Below are 24,645 nucleotides of genomic sequence, written 5' to 3'. Positions count from 1 at the left end.
ATTTCCAAAACAGCCTAATACATGAATCAACCATAGACTGGAATCAACCTAATCGATTATGGTCTAGTCTATCATCATTATGGTCAGGCTGGTTTCCACGTTCTAATGCTGCGGCAACTTGCCGTAAAAGCTCACTAACAGATTTCGCCATCTCGATTCGATTACAATATAATCACATTTAAATAATTTTGCTTCACACATTGAACTCGTGCACACTTCGCTTTACAGAAGGCGTGTCTCTAGCGCCGTTACTTGAATAAGCCACACCCACTCATTAACATAACATTTGTATGCAGGTTGTCTTTGAAAATGAAAACTGTGAAATAAGAGGAATTAAAATGAAAACTAAAATTTACATTTGAATATGAATTGTGTCACTATTATTGCGTGAGCGTTAATAAAGAGCATTGTAAAAACTGTATTTGTAGTTTCTTTTTCACGTTTGGCTTTTAATTTTAATATTGGCAGTCTTGCCTTGAAACTGTAGTGAAAATGAAATGTGAAATCACCAATTGCATTTTATTTTTCAATTTGACAGGGATGATGCACTGTCACCGTGAAAATGAAAGGATTTAATTTCATTCTCAATTTTGTCACATATTTTGCGTAGCCTACTGTTTTCTGAAATCGTTAATCTGGTTTTAATTTTCATTTTAATCATTTAATTTATTTATTTAAATTTGGCAGAAAATGCCGTCCATATAAACAGAGAATCACAATATATGTTGGGCGTGATCCTTATGTTATGAAGAGAAGCGACTGAAATACTTGCTTTGCATCGAGGCGAAAGATAAGAAACCTTGTCTTCCAGATATCCTTCTACTCTAGAAAACAAATGAAAGCATTCAAAAGTATGTAGGGCCTACATACTTTTCTACGCCCGGTGCATGGCACTTCTCGTTTTGTCCTGTGGATTAACCTAGCAAACAAAACACTAGCTTTACGGTTGTTTACTTTGAGGAAAGTTATAAAGACTGATACATTAGACTAGAGCACCATTTACCATGACAAAAACAATGACCTGCCTACACCTCTGCTTAGCGCAAGATGAGACCTAATGTCACTAAGTCTTCCAAATATATAACACCATTTAAAAAAAATTAACCTGTTTTAATAATTTGTTGTACAAGTATAGAAAGTGTATATGAGCAGATTTTGCCAGGTTTCAGTACTTCATCATGGGTCTTTCTACAGAACATTTGTAAGTTTAAGTATAGATTTTAAATGTTGCAAAGCATCAGTCAGTGTCTTCCGAAACACTCTAGTCTAGACAGTCAAATATTAGCATTATTAAGGAAAAACAGTAGCATTGAGATCTAAAAGATGGCATTGTGCTATAAGATTGTGCAGTAACCACAGATGGCCGCGCCAGCGGAGATCATTGGGCTCAGAGGTCTTCAATCCTGCTCCTGGAGGGCCACTGTCCAGAGTTTAGTTCCAACCCTAATCAAACACACCTGAATCAGTTCATCAATCTCTTCAGGATCGCTTGAAAATACAAAGGGAGGTGTGCTGAAGCAGGTTGGAACAAAACTCTGCAGGATAGTGGCCCTCCAGAAGCAGGATTGAAGACCTCTGATTTAGCTCATCATTTCATTCATTGTAAAATTAGATTCTTCTATTCAAAAGATCACTTGACCGCATTACAATTTTGAAAACAGTTTTCCTCTAAACCAATGTACTTTTTTACTGTATCAGAAGATGTAGAAAATGACAAAAGAACAATATCCTCATAATAATGAATCCATTCCACACACCTTCAAAAAACAAAAAAACAAACAAACATTAACTTAACTGAATTATACCATGTAGTGTTGAAATGCATTTTATAAACATCCAATAGGACATCATAAACTGCAGGTGGGGAAAACATTAATTTAGTTGGTATTATGCTTGGTAACAGAAGATTAATAGCAGTCACCTTTACCCTGGGTACATTGGCTGGTACGCAGCACAGTCTGCAGTTGCTGTTCAAGGCACTCTTGCAGGCTTGTTCACCTGAAATGTTCAGTCTGTTAAAGTTCTCTCTTGTTTCTCAGTGCAGTTCGTGGTCGTTACTTTTCTAGCATACGATAATGTGTTTTGTTGACCAGTTCATTGTGAAATTAGTGATCGCTGCAGGACGTAGTGAAAAATTCACAGTGATGTCATGATCATCGCTCCAAGCTCCAGTGTTTTCACCCAGCTGTGATGTGATACGATTCAACCCAAGCCAATGATTAACCTAAACCTCAACTTCATTCACATGTCAGGTTTATGCACATACGCAGATAGAGCTTATATTTACAGAAGATATTATAAACAGTGTCTATACACATCTACCCAAATTTAAGCATTTTTCCTTATAGCATTTACATATGTGTACAGCTCAAAGTGTTAAGGAAATTGATTCTGCACAAACACAAGCAAGCTAAACAAATTTTGATGAAAAATATACGTTCTGTACATATGCCTATGCTAAAATTAAGTTATGCTACATAGGCTATATGAATATATACAATAATACTCAATGTACATAACTGATTCATCACATATGTCTACATTGTTGGCCTGAATATTTACATGTTCAAGTGGGATTACTACATGCGCATTGTAAACGACTACATGCTAGCAACTGCAACAGATAAAATTGCACACTGAAACCAGCACTCTAAAGAAACTAAAGTATTTTTGGCGACAGAGTAAGAAGAATAGGTACAGTGATGGTAAAGCTACATGGTCCTATTTCTAGAACTAGGAACCTCGCTGGGGGAAGAGGGTGCTGTCCAAGAAGGAGAGTGCATAGCAGGGAAAGCAAAGACTTCTTGGTTAAGATTGCCAGTCATTGTTGGCCAGTAGTCCATGTCTAAGTGTTGGGCATTCAGTATCTTTCCGTACGAGCTACCGGGCACCAAAAAACTGCGCTGGAGTACTTGTGTAGTGTCAGTCGCCATCCCAGGGGCATGGAAATCAATCTGCGGCCATGAAAGAGGCAGCTGGGAAGCATTCAATCTTTCTGATGAAACCGGAGCCTAAAGACAAGATATCACAGAATATCTTTCTTAGTTAGCACCGACCTTTTTTAACCTGAGCATTGAAGAGGCATAACATCATCATCACAATTTAAAGATAGTGAAACTTCAGTCATCATTCAATTTACTCATCCTCTTGTCATTGCAAACCAGTATGAATCCATATAATAGATTTTTTGAAGAATTTTATGGCATCACGGGGGTAAGTAAACAATGTCAGAATGTTTTTCATACCCTTTAATATTTGGTAAGGGAGTATTTTAATAATCTCACCTCTATAGCGCTCCAGATCCTGGATCGGGTCAGTTGCTGTGGTCTTAGACTGAGGGATTGTGATCGTGAAGGATGCCTTAACCCTTCTGCCCAGTTATCCATGAGTCTCTGAAGCTGCTGTGTGAATGCATCATCTGTCTTGTTGTTGCTGTTATTAGTCTGTGCTTGGGCGAGACCAGTTGGCTGGTGAGGAGGAGGAGTTGATCCAGGAGGCATCGGGGACTGATTAGAAGCAGCTGATGCTGCTCCAGATCCTATGAAACAAGTTGGTTTGAGATGTATGAATAGCACAAAAAGAGCTGAAATGCAATCCATACCTTCTTTGATTATATTAAAGGGTTAGTTCACCCAAAAATAAAAATTGTCATCATTTAATCACCCTCGTGTTTTTCCAAACCCTTAAGACTTTCCATCATTCAGAACACAAATTAAGATATTTTTTAATAAAATCTGAGCCAGTTCTGTACTCTCCATTGACAGCTATGTAACGAACACTTTGACGCTTCAAAAAGTTCACAAAGCGAACGTAAAAATAATCTATGTGAATTGAGCGGTTTACTCCAAATTTTCTGATGAGACACGATCGCTTTATTTGTCTCTTTAAAAAATAAAAAACTGAAATTACTGAGATGTTATTAAAATATCTTCATTTGTGTTCCGAAGATGAACGAAAGTCTCGGAACAACATGTGGGTGAGAAATTAATGACAGAATTTTCATTTTTGAGTGAACTAACCCTTTAAATAATTATTTTTAACTATAAATAGATTATTAATACACCTCTAAAATTAAGTAAAATTAGTCAACTGTGTCAAAAACAAGATAAATACTCATGTGCTTGGCCAACATATAGCAAATGTGTGTCCAATTATACATAGCTGACAACAGCAGTAACAAGTACTCAAGGGGGTGATAGAGCTCAATCTGCCCTTTTGAGAACACAGAGAATGTGATATTTGAGGTGTTATAAACTGTGAGCTGACACTTTTTGAATTGCAACTCTCTAAGAAATGTAACTTAAATAGAAGCATTTGCATTCATATACTTTATTAAATATGTTTAAGCCCATGCTATTGTAGTGGTTGCAATATGTCCATAGAGTGAAATTTAGTTTTTTTATATCCCAGATAACAGTTGGAGTAACAGTGTTAAGGTTTAAGCTGAGGCAAATTGTATTTTGAAATTATGTTGTATGTATGTTGAAATGAAGAAAAGACAATACTTACTGCTGCCACGTTCTTTACCTAGACACAGGCGTTTAAGGGTTGACCCTACAAAAAGAAAAGTTAAAATTAGTTTTCTGTAGAAAATCGCTGCACACAGAGACAAATAAAGAGGTGGAACATATCATTTATTGTTTAAAAGTTAGAACTGAAATAAAAAGTAACACTGAAAATAGACCGGACATAACATTGTGTACAATGTTTAAAGTCACAGTGTTGTTTTTTGGCTCGCAAAAGTGAAATTAAAGTGAGATTAATACTGTCAAGCTGCGCAACTAGTTAAAGTATCTAGAAGCATCATTAGCATAAAAAACAGACAATTGAATAAAACAGAATTGTGTTGGGATAAACAGAGGATAGAAAGAATCAGGAAAGAAAAAACACAGCATGGAAAAACAGGATAATTAAAGATGAAGCATGAATACTGATAAATAATTGATAGAAGAGAAGAATAGAGTGGGAGAAAGATAGCAGGGGCTCCCAAGATATGACATGGAAAATGGTGGAAAGGAGAGATACAAACAGATGGACAGAGAAACAGGCCCACTGAGGAATCTAGCGCGTGGTTTACTGCTGGATTTATAGGTGACCTGTGCAGACGCCTGGGGAGAAGGAGGCCAGCCTGCGGACAGAAGTGCAGAGGTGAGAGAAAGAGTGAGAAAAAAAAACCATTATTTTAATGGATTCATAAATCTGGCTGTAATTCAACTTGTTAATGTCAAAGCATCCATGTAAAAGCCCCATTGAATTTGCTTGACTTAAATTTTCGCCTTGAGGATTCTACAAACCACTTAAAGAAAAAGGATTTCATAGAAAATTTTGCACATGCATGTCTAAAATTTCATAATGTTATCAATGTAATCACCAGCAGCCATATCACCCTGTAGCCCAAGACTTGTTGCCCACTGAAGCTAAGTAGGGTTGAGCCTGGTCAGTATCTGGATGGGAGACCTCCTGGGAAAACTAGATAGAGGTGTTAGTGAGCCCAGCGGGGGGTGCTCATCCTGTGGTTTGTGTGGGGTCAAGTGATGGGGACGGTATACTGTCAAATACACAGTCCTTCGGATGAGACGTTAAACCGAGGTCCTGACTCTCTGTGGTCATTAACCACAGAGAGTGGGGATGTAACCCTGGCATCCATGCCAAATTTGCCCATTGGCCTCTGTCTATCCTGGCCTCCTAATCATCCCCATATACTGATTGGCTCTATTACTCGGCTCTATCCTCTCCACCAATAAGCTGGTGTGTGGTGCAATATGGCTGCCGTCGCATCATCCAGGTGGATGCTGCACATTGGTGGTGGTTGAGGAGATTCCCTCCTTCTATGTAAAGCGCTTTGAGTACCCAGAAAAGCACTATATAAACTTAACAAATTATTATTATTAATTGAATGCCAATTTCACATGATATTTTTCTTTCTATGCAGGTGAGTGATCAAATTTTACTGACTAGATAATCTTCTAAAATCAATCAATCATTCACAGTTTGCTACAAAGCCAGACTTCTGGTAAATCAGAGTTAAAGTCACCTTGGCCAGGCTGGCTGTGCGGCCCATGTCCTTCTCCCTGAAGACCAGTGTAGATGTTGTCGGAGGAGAGAGATCCTTTGAGAGAGCAAGGCTGTTGGGTTTGAACCGGCTCAGACACAGAACAAGGCAGAGTCCCGGTCCCAGAATTAGCCCTGCCATCTGACAAGTTGGAAGCCCTGGCAGGAGACCCATTCAAGCTCAGGGCAGCTTCAGCTGAAAGAGAAAATTACATGTTATAATGCTCTTGGGTAGAATCCAAATGTTAAGGTACTTTATTAATGTCTTTATTATGTATGTAGATATTTTAACACTCCAACTAACCTGATTTTGTTAAATCATTAGGTTTGCTGGAGTCGCTAGTTTTAGAGGCAACATTTCTCAGCTGTTGTACTAGAGGACTGAGCAGTTTGCCAGCTTTTAGTTTGTGCCTGCTGGTCCTGCGCTTGCGTCCAGCAGGGGGTGCTGTGGCTGGGATGTAAAGACCTGGAGGGGGTGGTTTCCCTAATCTCATATAGAGAAGCTCAACCTCTTCTCTGTGATTGGCCTCCAATTCGGTTATCTCTTTCATGTGCCTGTACAAAGATGAAGCAAGCAATGGCGAGTAAGAATTTTTATTTTTGCATATTTGCATCATAAATACACACAGACACTTGATAAACTCACTTTTCTCTTAGTCTTTGAAGCTCCCTCTTTATATCGGAATCCTCCATCTCGGAGTCATTGTCACTGCTGACACAAGATCCATACACCCCTCCCTTTCTGCTTGGCGAATCAGAGCTTTGCACACTACTGCTGCGTCCGGAGCGCTTTAGAAAAGCCACCGCCCTTTTCATGAGGTCACTTCCTCTCCTTTCAGACCTCCCATGGCGGGATGGGGTTGTAGGTGCCATTTTGGCAGGGCTGCTCTCTGCCCCAGAGTCAGAGGACATGAAGCGAGTGTGAACAGTGACATCCGCTGAGACTGAGGTCTGTGCCCTTGGCAGAGAGCCTCGTTTGGTCAGGGGAGGTGGGGCGTCTAGATAAAAGTCAGGTGGGGCAGAATATCTGCTGCTGAGCTTTCTGCGCGTGACCTCATCTTCTGTGCTGACAACTGAGAACCTGCCGACAGTGGTGGCAGAAACAATCGGCTCTTCGTACACTGCACATTCTCCTATAAAGCCACCAGGGTGCGCTGGAGATGCTGTGCTGCTCAAGCTGCGCTGCTTTCGACCTTGACCTGACAGGATGTCAGTGGAGCTAGGCATCATCTAATCCAGAGTAATCAAACAAAATAAGAAGACAATATACTGATGTGACAATATGTCAAAATATTTCATATTTTCAACCTCATAAAATGAGGGGGAATAAATATTTGGGGGAAAATGGACTAACTCGACGTGGGCACCTAGATTATTAAACTGGAAATAAACAATCTTTAAACCTATATTTTTCTGCAGAAATCAGCTGTACATAATGTACCTTATATCGACTTCTAGATCCAGAGCAAGAGGCAGAGTGTGGCATGATGTGTCTCCTTGACACAGTAACTGTGGGTAAAGATGGCTTTATGTTCTTATTGTTTGTAAATGATACATTTTTCTTGAAGAATGATTCTCTTGAGAAAAAAAGAAGATAAGAAAGAAAATATCATCTAACCTCCAACGGCAGAGTCACTGAGAGCACTTAAACTGTCCACACGCTCTGGGATCTGTGGCTAAAAGGCAAAAAGTAAATGTTTTTAGGTGGTGATCCATCAAACACAATCCAAACTTCTAAATACCCTCAAAAAAATTAGGGAATAGCTATTGGTAATAGCCATAGGTAAATACTTACCCATGCCCCATACCTAATAACCAGATTTTATTAAAAAATCCTGGGACTGTCTATAAAAAAAAACATAAAAATGGCAGATGGAGCTTAAACTTACCAACTGCTCTCCTGTTCTGAATCGTCCCTCTCCCATAAGACTAGGTGTGCTGGTTCCTGACCCTCCCAACGCACACTCTGGTCCTGATGGGGATTGGATATACTCTGTGCCAGATCCTGGAGTTTCAGCAGCACTTCCCGATGGGTACATGGGAGCGTACTCTTGATACAGTAAATTCCTCAGTTTCTCATCCAGTGTCTTGATAGTGCTGTCTACAAACCCTCCTCTGCCACGCCCCTCTCCATCTGATTCACTAGGAACAAAGTGGTGCTGGGAAGGAGCAGGGCTTTGGGGCAGGGAAGGTGCCTTAGTTCCACTCACAGTGGACACAGGCTGCTGCAACACCACAGGCTGCTGGGCACGTTCCACTCGACTAGATGTAATGGAGTGGAGTTGTTCGCGAGCAGACGTAGTGTCTTGTGATTGTGGTGGCATCACAGAGGATGATCTCTGAGCCCCACCGCTCACTTCTAGGGACAGCGGCATGACCAAGGGACAGCAGGGCACGTCCTCCACCATGGAGACAGCACACGCAATTTCAGCCATCTGCTGAGCAGTGTGCTTAGGGGAGACAGAGCCTAATCTGCCACTCTGGGTCTCATCCACAAAAACAGAACTTTGAGGATCCATGCATGGCTGGGATTGCTGCACATTGACCTGGGTGGAGCCTAAATTTGGCATTTCCTCTGAATGGGAAGCAGACCGAGCTGGCATTACAGCGGCTTGCGGAGCAGGGGGGGCTTGGGAAAGAGCAGCCAGAGCAAAAGGATCAGTAGTGGTCAAAGAGAGGGGGCTCCAAACCCCATAGGGATCACTTCCTCCTGATGGAGGCGCTGTGGCACAGGCTTCTGAATCTGTGGAATGAAAGACATAAAATGTAACAAAACATATCCTAAAAAAATGAACAGACATCTATTTGACTCTTTTTGTCAGGAGTAGGGCTGTGACGACACAATAATGATTCTCACCAATCACAATATTGCAGAGACTTTTTAAAACCTATTATTTGTCTATAAGCACAAACTCTGAAAGCAGCATTTCTCAGCATGATTAGAGACACTTTTATGAGTTCTGAAGCAAACCACATAACAGAGAATGAAACTGATTCCACAGTTTCACACTCTCTCATGAACAAGCTGGGTCTTGCTCAATCCCAGTCTGATTATGATATTGTGATGCATTAAGATCATTGAATCAATTAATCTTTTCGTGAGGTATTTTGCAATAATCAGCCCTATATCTGGCAGTTCATTCCTCCTTCCAATATTTCCTTGTATCTGTATCAGTTACACTAAGTTATGTCATAAGCAGACATTACCCATTGATGCTGAAGCAGATCCTGTGCTGGGTTCAGGAGGATGGGCTGAAGCACTCTCACCAGGCTGATAAGTGGCTGTCCCATCAGTTATTGTTGTTGTGGATGGAGATTGTGTAGATGGACCTCCATCTGAGGATGCGTCCCGACTGGCACCAGGAGCCTCTTCTACAGGGCAGATGATGAACCACCTCTTACCCGTGTGCAGAACTGAGGAAAGGAAAAGAACATTGATGCATTCATACTTTAGCAAACATTTAGCGAGCATGAATTTTAAATTCGCCAATTATAGGAGGAAGAAAGTTTACCATTTTGCTGATACACTGGCTGGGGAGCCCCAGGTTGCTGTCCATTTATTCCCTGGAAAATAATAGAAGGAGACTGTAAGTATAATTAAATTTAGTGATATTAGTGAATTCAATTCTATTTTTAAGATGTTCAATTTTTTAAATGACTCGACTCCATGTTCCATGTCGTACTTCTCCCCCTTCATCTCCAGGAGTTTGTCCTTGCAAATGATTTTGCCCAAAATCTGATATCTTCTCTCCATCCATGTCTTCGCTTAGAATGTCTTCTGCCTTGTCGACAATGTCTTTAAGTTGATCTATAAAAATCTCCTTTTCTATTGGTAGAATAAAGCCATTTTCCACCTGGTACAAAAATAAGAGAAACAAAATCTGCAAGGTTGCACAGAAAAGGAATTCTATGTGAACAGTTAATAGAATCAGATTAAACAGCTTTATGCACGAGACAATCTGATGTTAGACTATACAAATTTACATTTTAAGCTAAATTTTAAATCTTTAGCACGACAATATTGTTTCGTAATATTCTGAATTTCCACGCAGAACATTAATCTTACCATATAAGTGGCTATTTCTTCAGGTGCATCTCCATCAAGGTCAAATTTGAAAGTCACCATTTTATGATTGTGTGTCTCCAGCTGGCATTCCACCATCTTGTCACCTGTATTACTAACCTGAATGTATAAGGATGTTTTAGAAGGCAATCACAAAAAAACAATTATATTTCCAAAAGAAGACATGTTTAATCCTTACATTTAGCATGCTTAGCTTTGGCTTGTTAATTTTTTCCTGGCGTGAGCGCGTTCGAGCGGATTTGCGGTGGTGCTTTCTGGGTTTGCCATCACCCTTTCCTCCACCAGTGGGTCCTTCAAAGCTGTCACTTATTTCTTTACCAGATGCATCTTGGTTTAGGCTAGTCAAACAAAACAGAATAACCTGAAGTTTAAAAAAGCATTCTAGGAGACTATTTGAGATGATTGCTACTGTTTTGATGTATTGTATCTGCCACTATAAACAGTCCAGATATACACATTGTAAATTACATAATTAAAGAAGCACATAATGGCTGACTTCATTTAGGTATGCAATTCTCATTGTTTTCAGAGAAAAACAACTTATTCCTACCTGTCACATACAAAACTGTGGAGTGGAATAGATACAGGTGCCTGTAAGGAAACATAATTATTTAAATGATCTTTGTGAGACTTTGTTTGATGAATACATATAATAGTTAGATAAAGGATGTTGTTTATGCTTAATGTTACCTGGGTGTTAGGTTGAAATGGGCTGGGCTCTAGCGCAGGAGGAATTGGCATGGAAGCAGTGTCTGCTGTTTGCTGAGTTGTACTAAGCATGCCTGCACTCTCAGGAACAGCATATCCTGCGTGTATGCCAGAAGGCTGCAGAGGGGGCTCCACGGTCTCAGGTATGGCTTGGACAGTGGGAAACTTTGTCTCTGACTGCCTGTCCTGTGGAGGAGACTGGATCTGCGACACAATGGTATGAGATAGGGTCAGGATTTGCAATTCCTCATGGCGAGGGTACTCCAGTTGAAAACATTTTAGACCTCAATTGTAAGGCTCACTGAATAGCATTAATTATCCAGAAATTATTGCTATGACAAGGTACTAATTCCGATTAATGTACTGCCATTCTGCTGTCCCTCCCAAAGAAATTACTGAGCTTCAACAATTATGTGATCAAAGAAAGTATTTTGATTTGCATTCCCAATACATAAATCAATCCTTGCTCAAAGCAGGAAAGAAACCACAGCATTTACCTCTGTAAAAGGTTCAGAAATAGATGGGTCTTGCTGAGGGAGGGGAAGGGAGGGTTGTGTTGGCTGGGGTAGAGGTTGCAAAATGGCACCTTCTTGTGGTGGAACTGGGTAGTACATTTGCTGCAGATGTTGCTCAGGAGGAAGCATGTGTGGGGACAGGGCCATAGCCAGGAGAGGTATAGGGGTAGGAACATTCAGAGGGGTGGAGACAGGTGTGCCTGCTCCTAGCATGCAGGATACATTCTGCATAGAAAGTGTGGGAGGAGGAGCACTGACAGGGCTTAATGAGTAGTAGGGAGAGGAGACAGGATGAGCATTTGTGGGGTAGGTAGAAGAGTAAGAGACTGAGGAGAAAGGTATTGGCTCTGTCCCTGCAGGTGTGCCCCCTTCTGGCAAAAGAGGATATGCCGAAGGAAACTAAAGAATAAAGAGCAAGATAAAAACGTAAACAGCCAGAGGTAAACTATAAAGCTACATATTTGCATGTAGAATTAAAAAAATACCTTGACTTTGTTTAACCATCTAGAAATTTCACCTTTGCTAAAGAATGTACTTGTTGCGATATCCGAGTAAAGGTGTCGCACACATAGGCCTGGTTTAAGGTTTCATTAACTGACCTGTGTGGCGATTTGTAGAGGCTGGAAAAGGGGTGTCTGAACATTTAGATGTGGTTGTGGAGGAAGGGTAGCGGTGCTGAGCATTGAAGACGTTGACTGTAATAGATGCTGTGGAATGAACTGAGCATCTGAAGATGGCAGCACTAGGGGCTGAAGAGATGATAAAGTCTGGAAAAGACAAAGAGAAAAAAGAAATAAAGAATGATGCTAAACATATGAGAATTGAATGCCTAAATGAATTCAGCCATCATGTAATTCTTTAATTATATAGTTTCAATGGGTTTATCTCACCTGATTATAGTGGCAGATACAACACAATGCATTAAAAATGTAGCAATCGTCTCAGATTGTCTCCTAGCATAACAAGTAAAATTAATTTCGGGGAACACTTACTCAACAGTTCCCACAGATAACGCTGGCAAATATCTTTATCTCCAACTAAATCGGTGGTAAAAACTGAATTTATTCATTGTTGAGCAACCCCAGGGATTTATTTTACCACACTAAAACAGTGGTAAAACTGCATTTATTAATTGTTTAGTAGACTTTTAATAATCTAATACATTTATGGCATGACTGAAACCAAAATCCTGTGACTGTGAGGATGTTTATACAGATTGTGTCTACCTGAGGCGGGAAAGCTTCAGGATGGAAATAAAGATGAAACTGAGAGAAATACAAACACAAGGAAGAACAAAATTCTAAATTAATCTAGTAAACTATCACTTTGCTAGCACACAGGCATGCATCCATCCTCATTTAAGGGAAGACGAACCAAAAGCAGCCTTACCTCCTGTGCTACGAGGGGAGAGGCATGAATGCTCTGTGGACGAGCATGTGGTACAGGAGTAGCTGGAGCAGAGACGGTCTTAGAAACCAATTGTGTGGAAGGCTGAAAAACACATGCACAAAAACAAATATTAACATAGGAACATTTGCAATTAAGGATTTAACAGCCAATGGCAGTTCTTCAAGATATTTGCAGGACAGTAACTCCAGCATACAGTTTGATGTGACAGGTAAATTAGCAGCTACTGACAGGGAACAAAAGGGGAAATGTGTGACATCAACTCTACACACGGGGGATGTTGCTTTAAAAGGGACCACGTACAGGGATAATTTGCGGTGTTGCAGTAGCAGTCATTTATAGTTCAGTCAGCTTGCTGTGCCATCTTCTAGCAGTCTTTCAAGAGACTATGCCCTTCAAAAGGACATAATAGTGCCTTGAAGATGGTCTCATTTCTTATTCTTTTGGAAATAGCAGCGATTAGAGAAAATTGATTCAGTTTATTTTCAGAAACAAAGAATGAAGTATGAAATTTACATACAAGAGAGCATAAAACTAAGAGGGATTTATGAGCAATACAACATATTCTGGAAGCAAAATTTTTCAAAGAAGGTGAAGAAGCTTGGAAAGTATGGGTGAGGCAAAAGCGATTCTCTTGTTTCTAGATTTCTCTGCCGGGATCATAGCTAGTACATTTTATTTTTAACCTACCACAAGACCTGGTCCAACTTCACTGTCCTGCACAGTAAAAGTCCCTTGTTCCAGATGTGATAGGGGTACACACAAAGAGCTTACGCTTTGGAATTGAGGTACATGGAACTTGTTAACACAAGTATCACTGTGGCCATCTCGAGGAGGTACTCTGTCAGTCAAGACAGGGGAACTGGTACGCCGGTTGATGATATGATGTAGACAGCGATCGAGGTGAGACAAATCTGAGCTGTCTCCCAAACTATGAGAATGTGGCCCGCTTAAGGAGATGGGTGAAACTGGAGATGATGACTTGAGTGGGGAAGTTGAATTAACTGGTGAAGATATAGACATATGTCTGGGAGACATGTGAACTGGTGAGGGAATAGATATATAGACAGGTGGAAAGGCAATGCTATGGTTTAGTGGTGACATGTTAGGCACATGAGTTGTCACAGGAATCTGTGCAGGAGAATGGCATTTATGGACTGGAGAGGGTGGGGTGACTTTAACTGGTATTGAACTTGATATGTTCTCAAGAACAGAAACTTGCTTTGCAGGCAGTGTAGATATATATGGAGACTGTGGGGTCATATAAATTGGTGAGCTGGAGTCTGAATGAGCCAAATCAGGTGAGAATGATGGTTTTAATGAGGAAACATATGGCATATTTTGGTGGATATGAGAGGAAGAGGGTGAAGAGACATGACCGAGAGACCCTCGACCCCCTGACCTTACAGCCAGCAATAGTGCCCTACAAGCCTGGCAGTTATGTGGGTGGACATCAGAGTTCCTCCGACTGAATGACATTGTCTGGGACTGTGAATTCATTTTTACCTGCTGTGAACTATATTCAGAGGTGTCTTTAGAAACATTATTTGGTGCCTGGTCGTAATTTGTGACTGATGAAGACACAGTAAAGTCACTTGTAGACAGCGACTGATTTATTTCATCCCTAGAACTTGCTTCAGGTTTTGGACAGCTATAAGTCTGATGATGCAGCTGCTCTAACAAATCCTGTAGGTCAGTTCTCCTCTGAATTGTGTCAAGGAATGAAGTGCTGCAACGTCTGGTCCCCGCCAAGTTATCAGATTCTAGCATAGGTCTTCGGAATTCACCAGGAATACTGCCATGTCGCTGCTCATTCAGTCACAGTTTGAGAAAAAGACAATTTTTTTAAAATTCAGACTGTCATAAAAACATAGTGCTAAGGGAAGAAATGAATGGGAATTAAGATGGTGGCTTTAGAGTTTTCCTACAAAGTAAAGCTCAACTGCAATGATGAGGCAAATTTAAGTATAAACTTACAGGTGATGGCTGGTAAGAGCTCTGATGCATGTGTACCGAAGACTGCTGAAAAGCCCCTTGATGTAGCTGATGAGCAGACTGCTGATATTGCTGGTGCAGCTGAATGGTGGGTTGTTGCTGGGGTGCTTGAGGCACCAAACCATGGGCCTGTGCTTGTGTAACCTGGTGCAGGGGACCACTAGGCTGTTGTTGGGCTCCCTGTGTTTGCTGAGGACTAGGTTGTTGCTGGGCCCCGTGGAGTAACTGGCCTATGGTTTGTTGTGGGACACCTTGATGCATTTGTAGAGAAGGTTGTTGTTGAGTCCCCAGAGGCGGGTGTGCAGTAGATGGCTGTTGGGTACACTGTGGCAATTGAGCCAGAAGCTGTGCTGGAGGGCTTAAGACCATTTGGCCAGTGGAAATTGAATCCGAAAGGGACTGCTGAGAGGTGCTGTCTTGGTTGCCTGAATGGCCTGTTATCATTGCTGAGCCTGAACTGCTGTCTGCAAACAACACAAAGTGCATACACAAGTTATTGAGGCAAGTCAAATTTTGGCATATCTGCATTATGTAAGTTATACAAAATCAATGATTCAACTAAATAACTAACTAATCAAGTGAAATACTCAACATTACATTTTATTGGTTATGTGGATATTGCTAATAGACCCATTTACATAAATAAGAATTTAAAGTCATTGGGGGAAAAAAAAACGTATCATCTTTTGTGTGGATATCTCAATATCTAGTTGTCTCTCACGTGTAGCTGTAGTCGCACTAGTCGGGGCACTGCAGACCAGGCTGACTGCTTCAGTCTGTAGTTCCTCAGTTTCGGATGGAAGACTGGGTGGTCCACCCAATGGTGGCCCTGTGGAGGGCACCTGAAGGAGATTCTGTGCCTCAGTCTTGGTGATGCTCTCTTCTGTTTTTCCATTACGGCCTAAGACAATCCGCTGCCGTCTCCACTTTATTAGAGACACACGGTCACGGATAGACTTACCCACAATCTTCACATCAGTCTCTAAAAAGAAGCCAGAATCCACCTGCCAGAAAACATAATTGAACAACTCTGAATTATTGAATTTTACTTCTTGACATTCTGAATATGTATTCCAAACCATATACCACTGAATATGTGTTTAAAAGTTTTGCGTTTCTAAAAATCAGTTTACCATTTCCTGGGCAACTGTTTCCGGGACTTCTGTCTCCAGGTCAAAGGTGAACTCGATAGCACCACTGTCTTTATACTTTCCCTTAAGTTTTTTCTGGTCTTCAACCCAAAGCCTCAGAGCAATGGAAGACTTCTTGCCGTCATCTTCTTCAGCCAGCTCTACTCTCACACCTGTGTCCTCCGCAAAGAATGCATGGTTTAGTAAGTCCTTTATGGAGTACCTTTTAGGAGAGAAAGATGTGATTTGTTTTGAAAAGAGCTGAAAAACAAGTCTGACATCTTGAAGGACTATCAACAATTCTACGATGTTGCTGTAGTGAATGGTATGAGCTATTTACAGTAACTGATTGACGATCCATGCAGGCAATTTACAATCAGACATATTTAATAACCAGGGGAGAATCGATGTCGTTAGCAGGGTTCAAATTACTGCAAAGGCAAATTACTGTAAAGCGTATCAGTTAAAGTCGCAGCTATCCAAGAAAAGGTTGTCTGATCATGCAACGAGTGCCACATCTGACAGGAGCAGAGGCCTTTTGATCTTTATGGTTATGTGACAGGAGACTGTTCGGCTGATGGACTCACCTTTCCTCCCAGCGATGGCAGATACACTCTCCAATGATTTCTTTTATTTCAGGCACGGCCACCTTAATGAAACTGGCTGGCTTCACACCCTGTGCAGAAAATTAATAAGGAACCCAACATACACACAAACACATTGTTGTTTCATTAAAAAAATCTTACAGAGTGAAAGGAAATTTTACAGCAGTTTCAAAGGAAACATTTTTCTTTAAACCTGACAGCAATTGCAGAACATGACATTATACCACTGAATTATTATCTACATAAATTGTAAGTAAAATCAGTTGTGCGTACATTATGCCATTGAACTGAATGTGATAATGTATAAATATATGTATGAACATTTTCATGAATAAGTCCCTCAACAGCATTTTAACTTAAATAATATTCCATTCTGAAAATATAAATGTTGGGTCGGTGAGCAGCAGTTTGCTCAAACTTACACTAGTGACTTTGCGATAGATTTGTGCTGCATTTTGGCACTCTGAGTATGGATACTCAGATGTAGCCATTTCTAGCATACACATCCCAAATGCATACACATCTACGGCTTCATCATAGTGCTCCTCGTACATCTCAGGGGCCATAAACTCTGGAGTGCCTAAAAGAGGAAGAAAAAAATCATTTAATTTAAAATTATACATAACAAGCTACAATCTACATCATCTAAACTTGCTGTTTAAATGTTGTATTCAATATAGCCTAATCTGTTAAATCTCATCATTACCTATTACACTTTTGGCAAAAGAAGCTCTCTTTAGTGTGGCCAGGCCAAGATCTCCGATCTTGACTGAGCCTGTAGGACCAGTGATGAAGATATTGTCACACTTCAGGTCTCGATGTATAATGGGAGGGGTCCTCGTATGGAGGAAGTGAAGACCTTTTAGGATCTGTCTGCACCAGCTTCGTAAGACTTTTGGTTTCATCACCTTGAATCGCTTCAGATACCTACATATTAACAGAAACCGGGTAAGAGATCATTGTGTCTGACTCTTCACCAATCTCAATATCAGAAAATCTGCTACGTTTTCAGGAGCATGTCATATTATTGGGCAAGTTGTCATCAGGGCAGATCTACTGTATATTACTCAGTGTCCCATAGCAAGCAACTCAAATCGTAACCTAGATTTCAATGCTTTACTATAATGTATACCAACTAAGTTACTTTCCCAGGTGTGATAGCATCAGCTGTTGCATGTCTTTGTTTTATGTGACTTACGTTTTTAGTGTTCCAGATGTCATCAGTTCGGTGACCAAAACAATGCACTTCTTCCCCTTAACAGGAGATTCCCAAAAGTCATAAAAGCGCACAATGTTTGGATGCTGAAGACCTTTTAGCATCTCTGCCTCCTCTTTAAACCTCTGACGTTCCGCTTTGGACAGCTTACGATCCTGGAAAGGCAAGGTGTTCAAGGTTTCAGGCATATGGCAGGAGAAAAGTAAGACACAGATGAACAGGTGGGAAGAGAAATGGATTGATAAACAAACATATTGTAACTCAATTATCCTCCTTTCAGTGAAAAGAGAGCTATACGAAATAACTCTTGACCAGTGAAAGACGTGTGTTCTGAAGACATTTAGGTCAATCTTTATTAATTTAAAGCACACATTCCCTGTAATAGCTTTCTAAGGATAGACTATATCTGTTGTATTGTATATTTGAATTTGTGTGGTCGTGGAGACAATCTCTCTAAACATGATATGACTAAGAAAGTCAAGAAGAAGATCAAAGGCAGGAACGAGGAAAGCGATAAGAAAACAACAACTACACTTCAGTTAAAGCATATTGATGCAACATAAAAGGCAAAATATGCAAGCTCCTCACTGTGAGAGAGAAGAGTGATTAACATATTGTAGCCCTTTGATATGGAGTACAATGCAGAAAATATAATTAACACAAACAGCATAATAAAAAAAAAAAAAACATTTTATATTGGTGTTTGTCAAATAAACTTAATAGAACTGAAACAACATGTAGTAATTGACCCAAAGTCTCTTAAGTCAGTGTACAAAATAGAACTGTTAGAGAGGTAAAGTTGGGCTTAAACTGGTGTGTATAGCCGTTATGCTAGGCTTGAAAATGCTACAGTTACAGAGTCATTGGTGGTTCACGTTCTGGTGTGTATCTATGGTCAAGAAGCTGACCAAATCAATACCTTTGCATCTGCCCTCTTCCTGCTTCTATATTTGCTAAACGCTGACAGGGAGTATCTGTAACATCTCTGTCCCTCACAATCAGGCAATGTGCAACCCCATAAAACCTCTTGAGACCCACCCCCACACTGCACCATCTAACACCTCACATGAACTCAGGGACACACAGAGACTCATGTATTTTATTCGACCTCCCCCTATTCTTAATTTTCCATCTAATTTACTCTACAGTCTACAGTCAGTTCAGACCAAACATGATTCCTAGGTTGTTTCTATCTGAGTGACTAACAAATAAGAAAAAGCATATGCAATGCCGTGATAGGGAATTTTATAGTTAAATATGTTAATAGGTTGTAATATTATCCCAATCTTTCATTACATTTCTAATCAAATTTAAACACACAAATTAAACACGGTGACATTGATTACTTTCAGAGGTGTGTGTGCAACATCAAAAGCTCTCAAAAGGAAGCACAAAAGGAAATGAGCTTTTTGCTTTATGCATGGCCAGGGAGTGGCACTAAGATCTTTTCCTGAGATGTGTCTTGGATGAAGACTCCATCACACAGAGAACAGTTTTGTTCATACATACTGTCAGCTCCTGATGCATCCCTGTCGGATAAATGAGGGATAAATCAGGTTGGGCGTTCAGCTGTACATAAAATGGTCCATTAGGAATATTTTTATGTTGTCTTGAGAACGCTAGTGCTTAATGTGAGGGAAGCCATGTTTCTTAGTACACAGCCATCTTCACCTCATCTGACCTGTTCCTCTGTCTCTCCCTTGCTCGCTCTCCTCCCTCCTTGCAGATTTGGGAGCCTCAGCAATTTTTGTCTTACAGAGACTGCTATGCAGTCTGGGAACTATATGCTTCCCTAAACTCTATCCATGTGATTTTAAAATTCATAAAGCAGGATGAATCCTCCAAACCAAAACTGACGGCATGCCCCAAACAATAGCTGACAGCAGTACATACAGTAACACAGTAGCAAAAATCGCCCACACGTAGAAACAAAAACCAGAGCATCCTCATGTATAACATCAGAACTCTAGAGATCATAACTGCCTAGTCATCCTTCCATGGACAGTGAATGCACAATTTATCTTTTGTTCCCAAAATAAAAATAAGCTTAGCAAGTAGTCCATGAAGTATTGCTTATTATTATAAAGGGCAAATGGGTATTATTTATGTAAGAAACTATACGTCTAAAAATTGTTGGTTTAGACCTGAAAAATGTGTGTGTATATATATATATATATATATATATATATATATATATAGAGAGAGAGAGAGAGAGAGAGAGAGACTATATATATATACATACACGCTGTATAAGAGAGAGAGAGAGAATACTACGAGAAACTGTGTGATAACCCTGCACTGTTGCATCATTTCAGCAGGTAAGTGCACATGACCAGAGCTTGTCACATGACCCGTATGCAGAGGGACTGATCCTCCAGGGATGTGCATTGCTGCTCTCCAGAGTTTGTTTGTGTCCCCTCCCTTCAGCATTTCTACTGTAAATGTCTACTGGGATATTTTAGTGAGATCTGATATATATTAAAAGCTCTGGCACAGGCTAGAAGCAGCACAAAGCTGTTTGCAAGAGGAATTACGGCGCAGTCAAAATAATCTCTCACTCAACATAATCGGGTTCTTTAAATATTTCAGAAACATTTTAACACTAAGCATTCTCAGTTGAACTCAGCTGAACCTCAAATGATTCTAGACATTGACAACACACGGAAACACTATTAAACAAAGGAAATCTGATATAGAATTGGTCATGGTGATTCAATCTCTCCATTTTACAATCAATAGTGCTGATAAAAGGAAGAAGTCATATCGGATGACCCGGCAAACATGTACAAGGAGAAAGCATTTTGAATGGCAACAGGATCAATCAGAAAAATATAGTCTTTATTAACAAATTTAAACAAACTACCTTTTAGTTTTTATTTCTAGATCATTGATATCCTACACATCTAGAGGTTAGCCAAGTCATTACACCCTACAAATTAAGTGGATCTGTTGGTTATCTGACAGTTTTTTTCTACAAGGACAAGGAAGAAAAAGCCTGAGAGGAGGCCAACAGGAGTCCTACTATGCAAACACTGCAAGAACTGAAATGCCAGTGGTTAAATTTGTGTACAGAATGTGTACAGTATCTGTTTTCTTACCTGAAGTTCACACCAGGCCACCTCCACCCATGTCTCAGTGTCCAGGCCCTTATAGACGGTTTTGAAGGACCCTCTGCCAAGCTCAATATCAAACTTAAGAAAGCGCCCTCCAGGAGAGGTGGATATCGCCTTCATTCCGGCATCTTCCTCATTCTCGTCACTCCCAGCTTTGTCCCCGCTGTTGGAGGTTTCAGGCGGTTCCTCATCATGTTTTTCCTCAGCCTCACTTGTCTCTGGCTCTTTGCTGAAGCTCTCTTTTACACAGTCTCCCTGTCCCACCGGACTCTTCGCATTAAAACTCCTCTGGACCACAATACGTGCACTTTTAACGGGACTGCTGGTGGTGTCACACTCTGAAACCTCGAGTTCTTGATCCTCTGACTCGGAGAACCACAAACTTCTGCGTATAAATCTCTGCCGGACCAGACCTCGGTAATCTAATAGAGGGTATGCGGTTGGATCGCTGGACCCTCTGTGTGCTGCAGCTGAGGGGTCCATATGAGTGGGATGCTCGTGACCATTTTCATAAATTGCAGTCTTTTTTGAGGGGACAGAAGAAACTGTGATGCCCTCAGGCTGCGGCTCAGAGTTGGATCCAGTCAGGTTTTCCATTGCCGGACACTCATCTGTGACTTTCAGCCGTTTATGTGGTCCTCCTTGAATGAATGCACCTGCAATATGGCAAGTAGTTTATTCCTTTAACTAGAATCTATTTTGCGTTCCTAGCATGTCCCTACTAATAAATAATTCAATAATGACTAGTATCTGTTTCAATAGAGTGGTGCAGGTATGACATCAGAACCCGGAAGACTAATTCGCCGCTGTTTCCTTCGAGATTTTCCTATGGGGTTTTATAATGGGGGTATATTTCGATTTATGTGTAAAGCCTGTGGTAAACATAACTTGACTATACTTTGGCTTTTGTTCTACAATGTCAATTAAACACCCATAGCGAAAATGCTAATTTTATAAGCAGTTATGTTCGTTTTTGAAAACGTACGTTTTTAATAAGTAACTAGATAAGACAGTTTGGGGTGTGAGTGTGTGCAGTGTACGTTGTAGAAGAAAACATCAAAGTATTGTCAAGATATGTTTACCACAGACTTTATTTTACTCATAAATTGAAGGGAAAAAAACATAGGAAAATCTCGAAGGAACCAGCAGCAAATTAGGCTTCTAGGTTCTGACGTCATACACTTTATTTCACTAACTATTCATTAGAAACTAACACTTATCCTAGAAATCATAAGTATCTATGTAATTAGCACTTTTTCATTACATAGCATACTAGCACTTATTCCTTTTCTAGCTGCAGGAACACTATCACAATAGTCATTAGTATCTATTCCATATTTACTAGTATATAATTATTACTAGGACATATTTACATAACAAAAAATCAGTTGTTACAAGTAACATTTTTAATCTCACCAGTTAAAGTTGCTTTATTTTACTTGCCATTTAAAGTATAGTCAGAATGTGGTTATTTTACATTAAAACTCTTACAAGTAAGATTTGAAATGGTTCTACTAACAACTAGAATACTGGAAATTTGTCACTAGTAACAGTTATGGCCATAACGACTGGCAGCAAAGACTAGGTAATAACTAGCACTAGTGAGTCACTAGTTAGAGAAATTGAAATCCAGTTTTCTATTGGATTACCTACCAGTAATGAACTAAATAAGTACTAGAAACATAAACACTATTAGTTTTTAAAGGAATAAATGTTAAAACGGTTTGCCATACCTTCAATGCTAGTCTACTGACGCAGTTCGGCATCATTTGAGGACCGACTGCCAGACTCCTCGTTTACATATAATAGCTCATATCAATTATGATCAAATATTTATGCAATAAGTTAAAAGAGCAACACAAAATAGCCTCTATACTTACTAATGACATTAACTTGTGTTTCAAGTAGCCTAGGAGGCAAACTCCCTTAGCCTACATCAGAAATTCATGCCACAAAAATACTAAAATATTAGAAAAAATAATTAGTATCCAGTGAGAAACTAATATTAGTATCTAACTCACCATGCTGGGTAGCTGAGAGCGGTTGTCACGTTGTTTAAGCCGCCACAAAACTATGAAGTGCGCAGCTGTCCCTTGGAATAGGATTTTAATCTCAGACATCTAGTTTCACCAAGCAACCACATAGCCGCTTCAAACCCGAGCACCCTTGGTTCTTATAAATGTCAGCGTCTGTAGGGGACATGAAATCCACAGCACGTTGATGAGATTATTTGCTCACTGCGGCAATGCTCTCCTCATCTCGGATAATACGGCACCGACACCTCCCTAAAGATTCCTCCCTCGTTATTATAGCGTTCAGAGTTAGCTTCTGTTACAGTGCCGCTGACTGATGCTCTGTTACGGACATCCTGCAGCGCCTAGCAACACACTGTGTGTCCAATAAAAGCGTGTGTTTTTAGGCGGTACCCTTATCCTCCTCTGCACGGGTCGTCATGGACCACACGGGACTCTGGGTCCGCCCAAACCTCCGTGACGTGACCATGAGCTCGACTGAAGGACGGAACTGGACACGTCACTGTCCTGCAGACACAAAACTAATCGTCAGATATGTTGAACTAATATTAATATAACTAAGTTTGGAGTAGTTTACAGCAACTTCACATACAACATCTCTTTACTGCGCTCAATATAGCACCTGTTCTCGCCACGTGACTCGGTTAAGACTGCTGAATATTTAATGTGAATGAATGTTATATGACGATGCTTTTTTTATTCTCTCACCCCTCCCCTCCTTCTCTTCATCTCTTGCTGAAAGATAATGTTCCACCTACTGGAGAAAGCTTGTTTATTCCCTCTGCAATATCATTTACAGTAGGCTAGCTTCTGCATTCTTATAATGGAGACCAAAGGGTGAGTTGCTACATCGTTTAACCAGTAAGAAATTTGGGTTACACTTTATTTTAAGGTGTCTGTGTTACAGTGCAATTATAAGTACTTGAGTAATAATAATGAACTAGCCTATATGTACTTACTCAAGGGTTAGGAATAGAGGTTTGGTTGCATGTAATTATGTAGTAGCCTAACTATGTAACTATAGTAATAACCATAAAGTATGCATAGTTACTTGCAACTATACAGTTAACTAACAACATGTATAACGTGTTACAAGGACTCTGTAAGATCATGTTACTGAAATTAGTTACAGGGTGAACTAAACAACACTTTCCTGATTTTATTGTAAAAGTTGCACAGTAGAATGACAGTTTGCTACAAGATGTGAGATAAGATGAAAAAATGTATTCCATTAGTGTAACAACACACTCCAGTACTGGGGTAAGTTGTAACAACAGCACTTTTTGTGCTTGACATTAAAGGCAATTATGGATATATTACTCAAAGTGAGTCACATAAACTAAGACTGATAAATTTGTTACAACGCTTTGTGGTCTCCTCTATTCAGACAAAATCACTTATAGTGCTCTGTTCAATAATGGAAAGTGTATGGACAATTTATTACACTGTAAAAGGATAATCTTTATCGCTTAGAGATTTTAAAGGAAAATGTGCAGTGAGGGTCAGAAATATCTTATCATTGCCTGAGGTATTTATAGAAACTGCACTTCTTTAGGATACTGCAATTAATTAGTCTGTCATGAGTCTGTACTTTAAGAACTTGACACACTGAACTGTTGTCGGTGTTCTCTCTTAAACTACAATTCAATTATTCTGCTCTGTCCCAAGATAGTAGGCACTTTCCATGAACAGCCTGAATAGGACTTGAATAAAGAAAAAGAAAAACTTAAAAAAGAAAAACTGTTTTACAATAAACTGAGAATAGAATAGAATTAAAGAATAATCCGA

General features: G+C 40.0%; 1 protein-coding gene across 3 annotated transcripts; it reads right to left on the bottom strand.

The window, feature by feature from the left end:
* Window positions 1-1,092: 1,092 nt before the first annotated feature.
* On the bottom strand, window positions 1,093-23,364 carry wnk2 (WNK lysine deficient protein kinase 2). Of its 3 annotated transcripts, XM_081357743.1 has the most exons (30): window positions 22,846-23,364; window positions 20,810-21,480; window positions 17,694-17,866; window positions 17,202-17,422; window positions 16,918-17,075; window positions 16,478-16,566; window positions 15,894-16,113; window positions 15,482-15,764; window positions 14,743-15,224; window positions 12,748-12,849; window positions 12,585-12,623; window positions 11,958-12,125; window positions 11,341-11,757; window positions 10,826-11,047; window positions 10,686-10,726; window positions 10,314-10,473; window positions 10,118-10,234; window positions 9,735-9,905; window positions 9,564-9,615; window positions 9,259-9,465; window positions 7,941-8,794; window positions 7,670-7,727; window positions 7,493-7,560; window positions 6,698-7,281; window positions 6,356-6,606; window positions 6,035-6,247; window positions 5,030-5,128; window positions 4,510-4,554; window positions 3,285-3,538; window positions 1,093-3,011 (listed from the first exon to the last, which is right to left on the bottom strand). In XM_081357743.1, exons 2-30 carry the CDS (start codon window positions 21,419-21,421, stop codon window positions 2,712-2,714), a joined length of 6,660 nt encoding a protein of 2,219 aa, XP_081213869.1. In that variant the 5' UTR covers window positions 21,422-21,480; window positions 22,846-23,364; the 3' UTR covers window positions 1,093-2,711. The 3 variants fall into 3 exon arrangements, with proteins under 3 accessions (XP_081213869.1, XP_081213870.1, XP_081213871.1); XM_081357744.1 differs by lacking the exon at window positions 11,341-11,757; XM_081357745.1 differs by lacking the exons at window positions 11,341-11,757; window positions 12,585-12,623.
* Window positions 23,365-24,645: the final 1,281 nt, after the last annotated feature.

The sequence above is a fragment of the Scardinius erythrophthalmus genome (assembly GCF_964197995.2).
Source record: "Scardinius erythrophthalmus genome assembly, chromosome: 25".
NCBI lineage: Eukaryota > Metazoa > Chordata > Actinopteri > Cypriniformes > Leuciscidae > Scardinius > Scardinius erythrophthalmus.
This window is presented reverse-complemented; position numbering and strand designations above follow the sequence as displayed.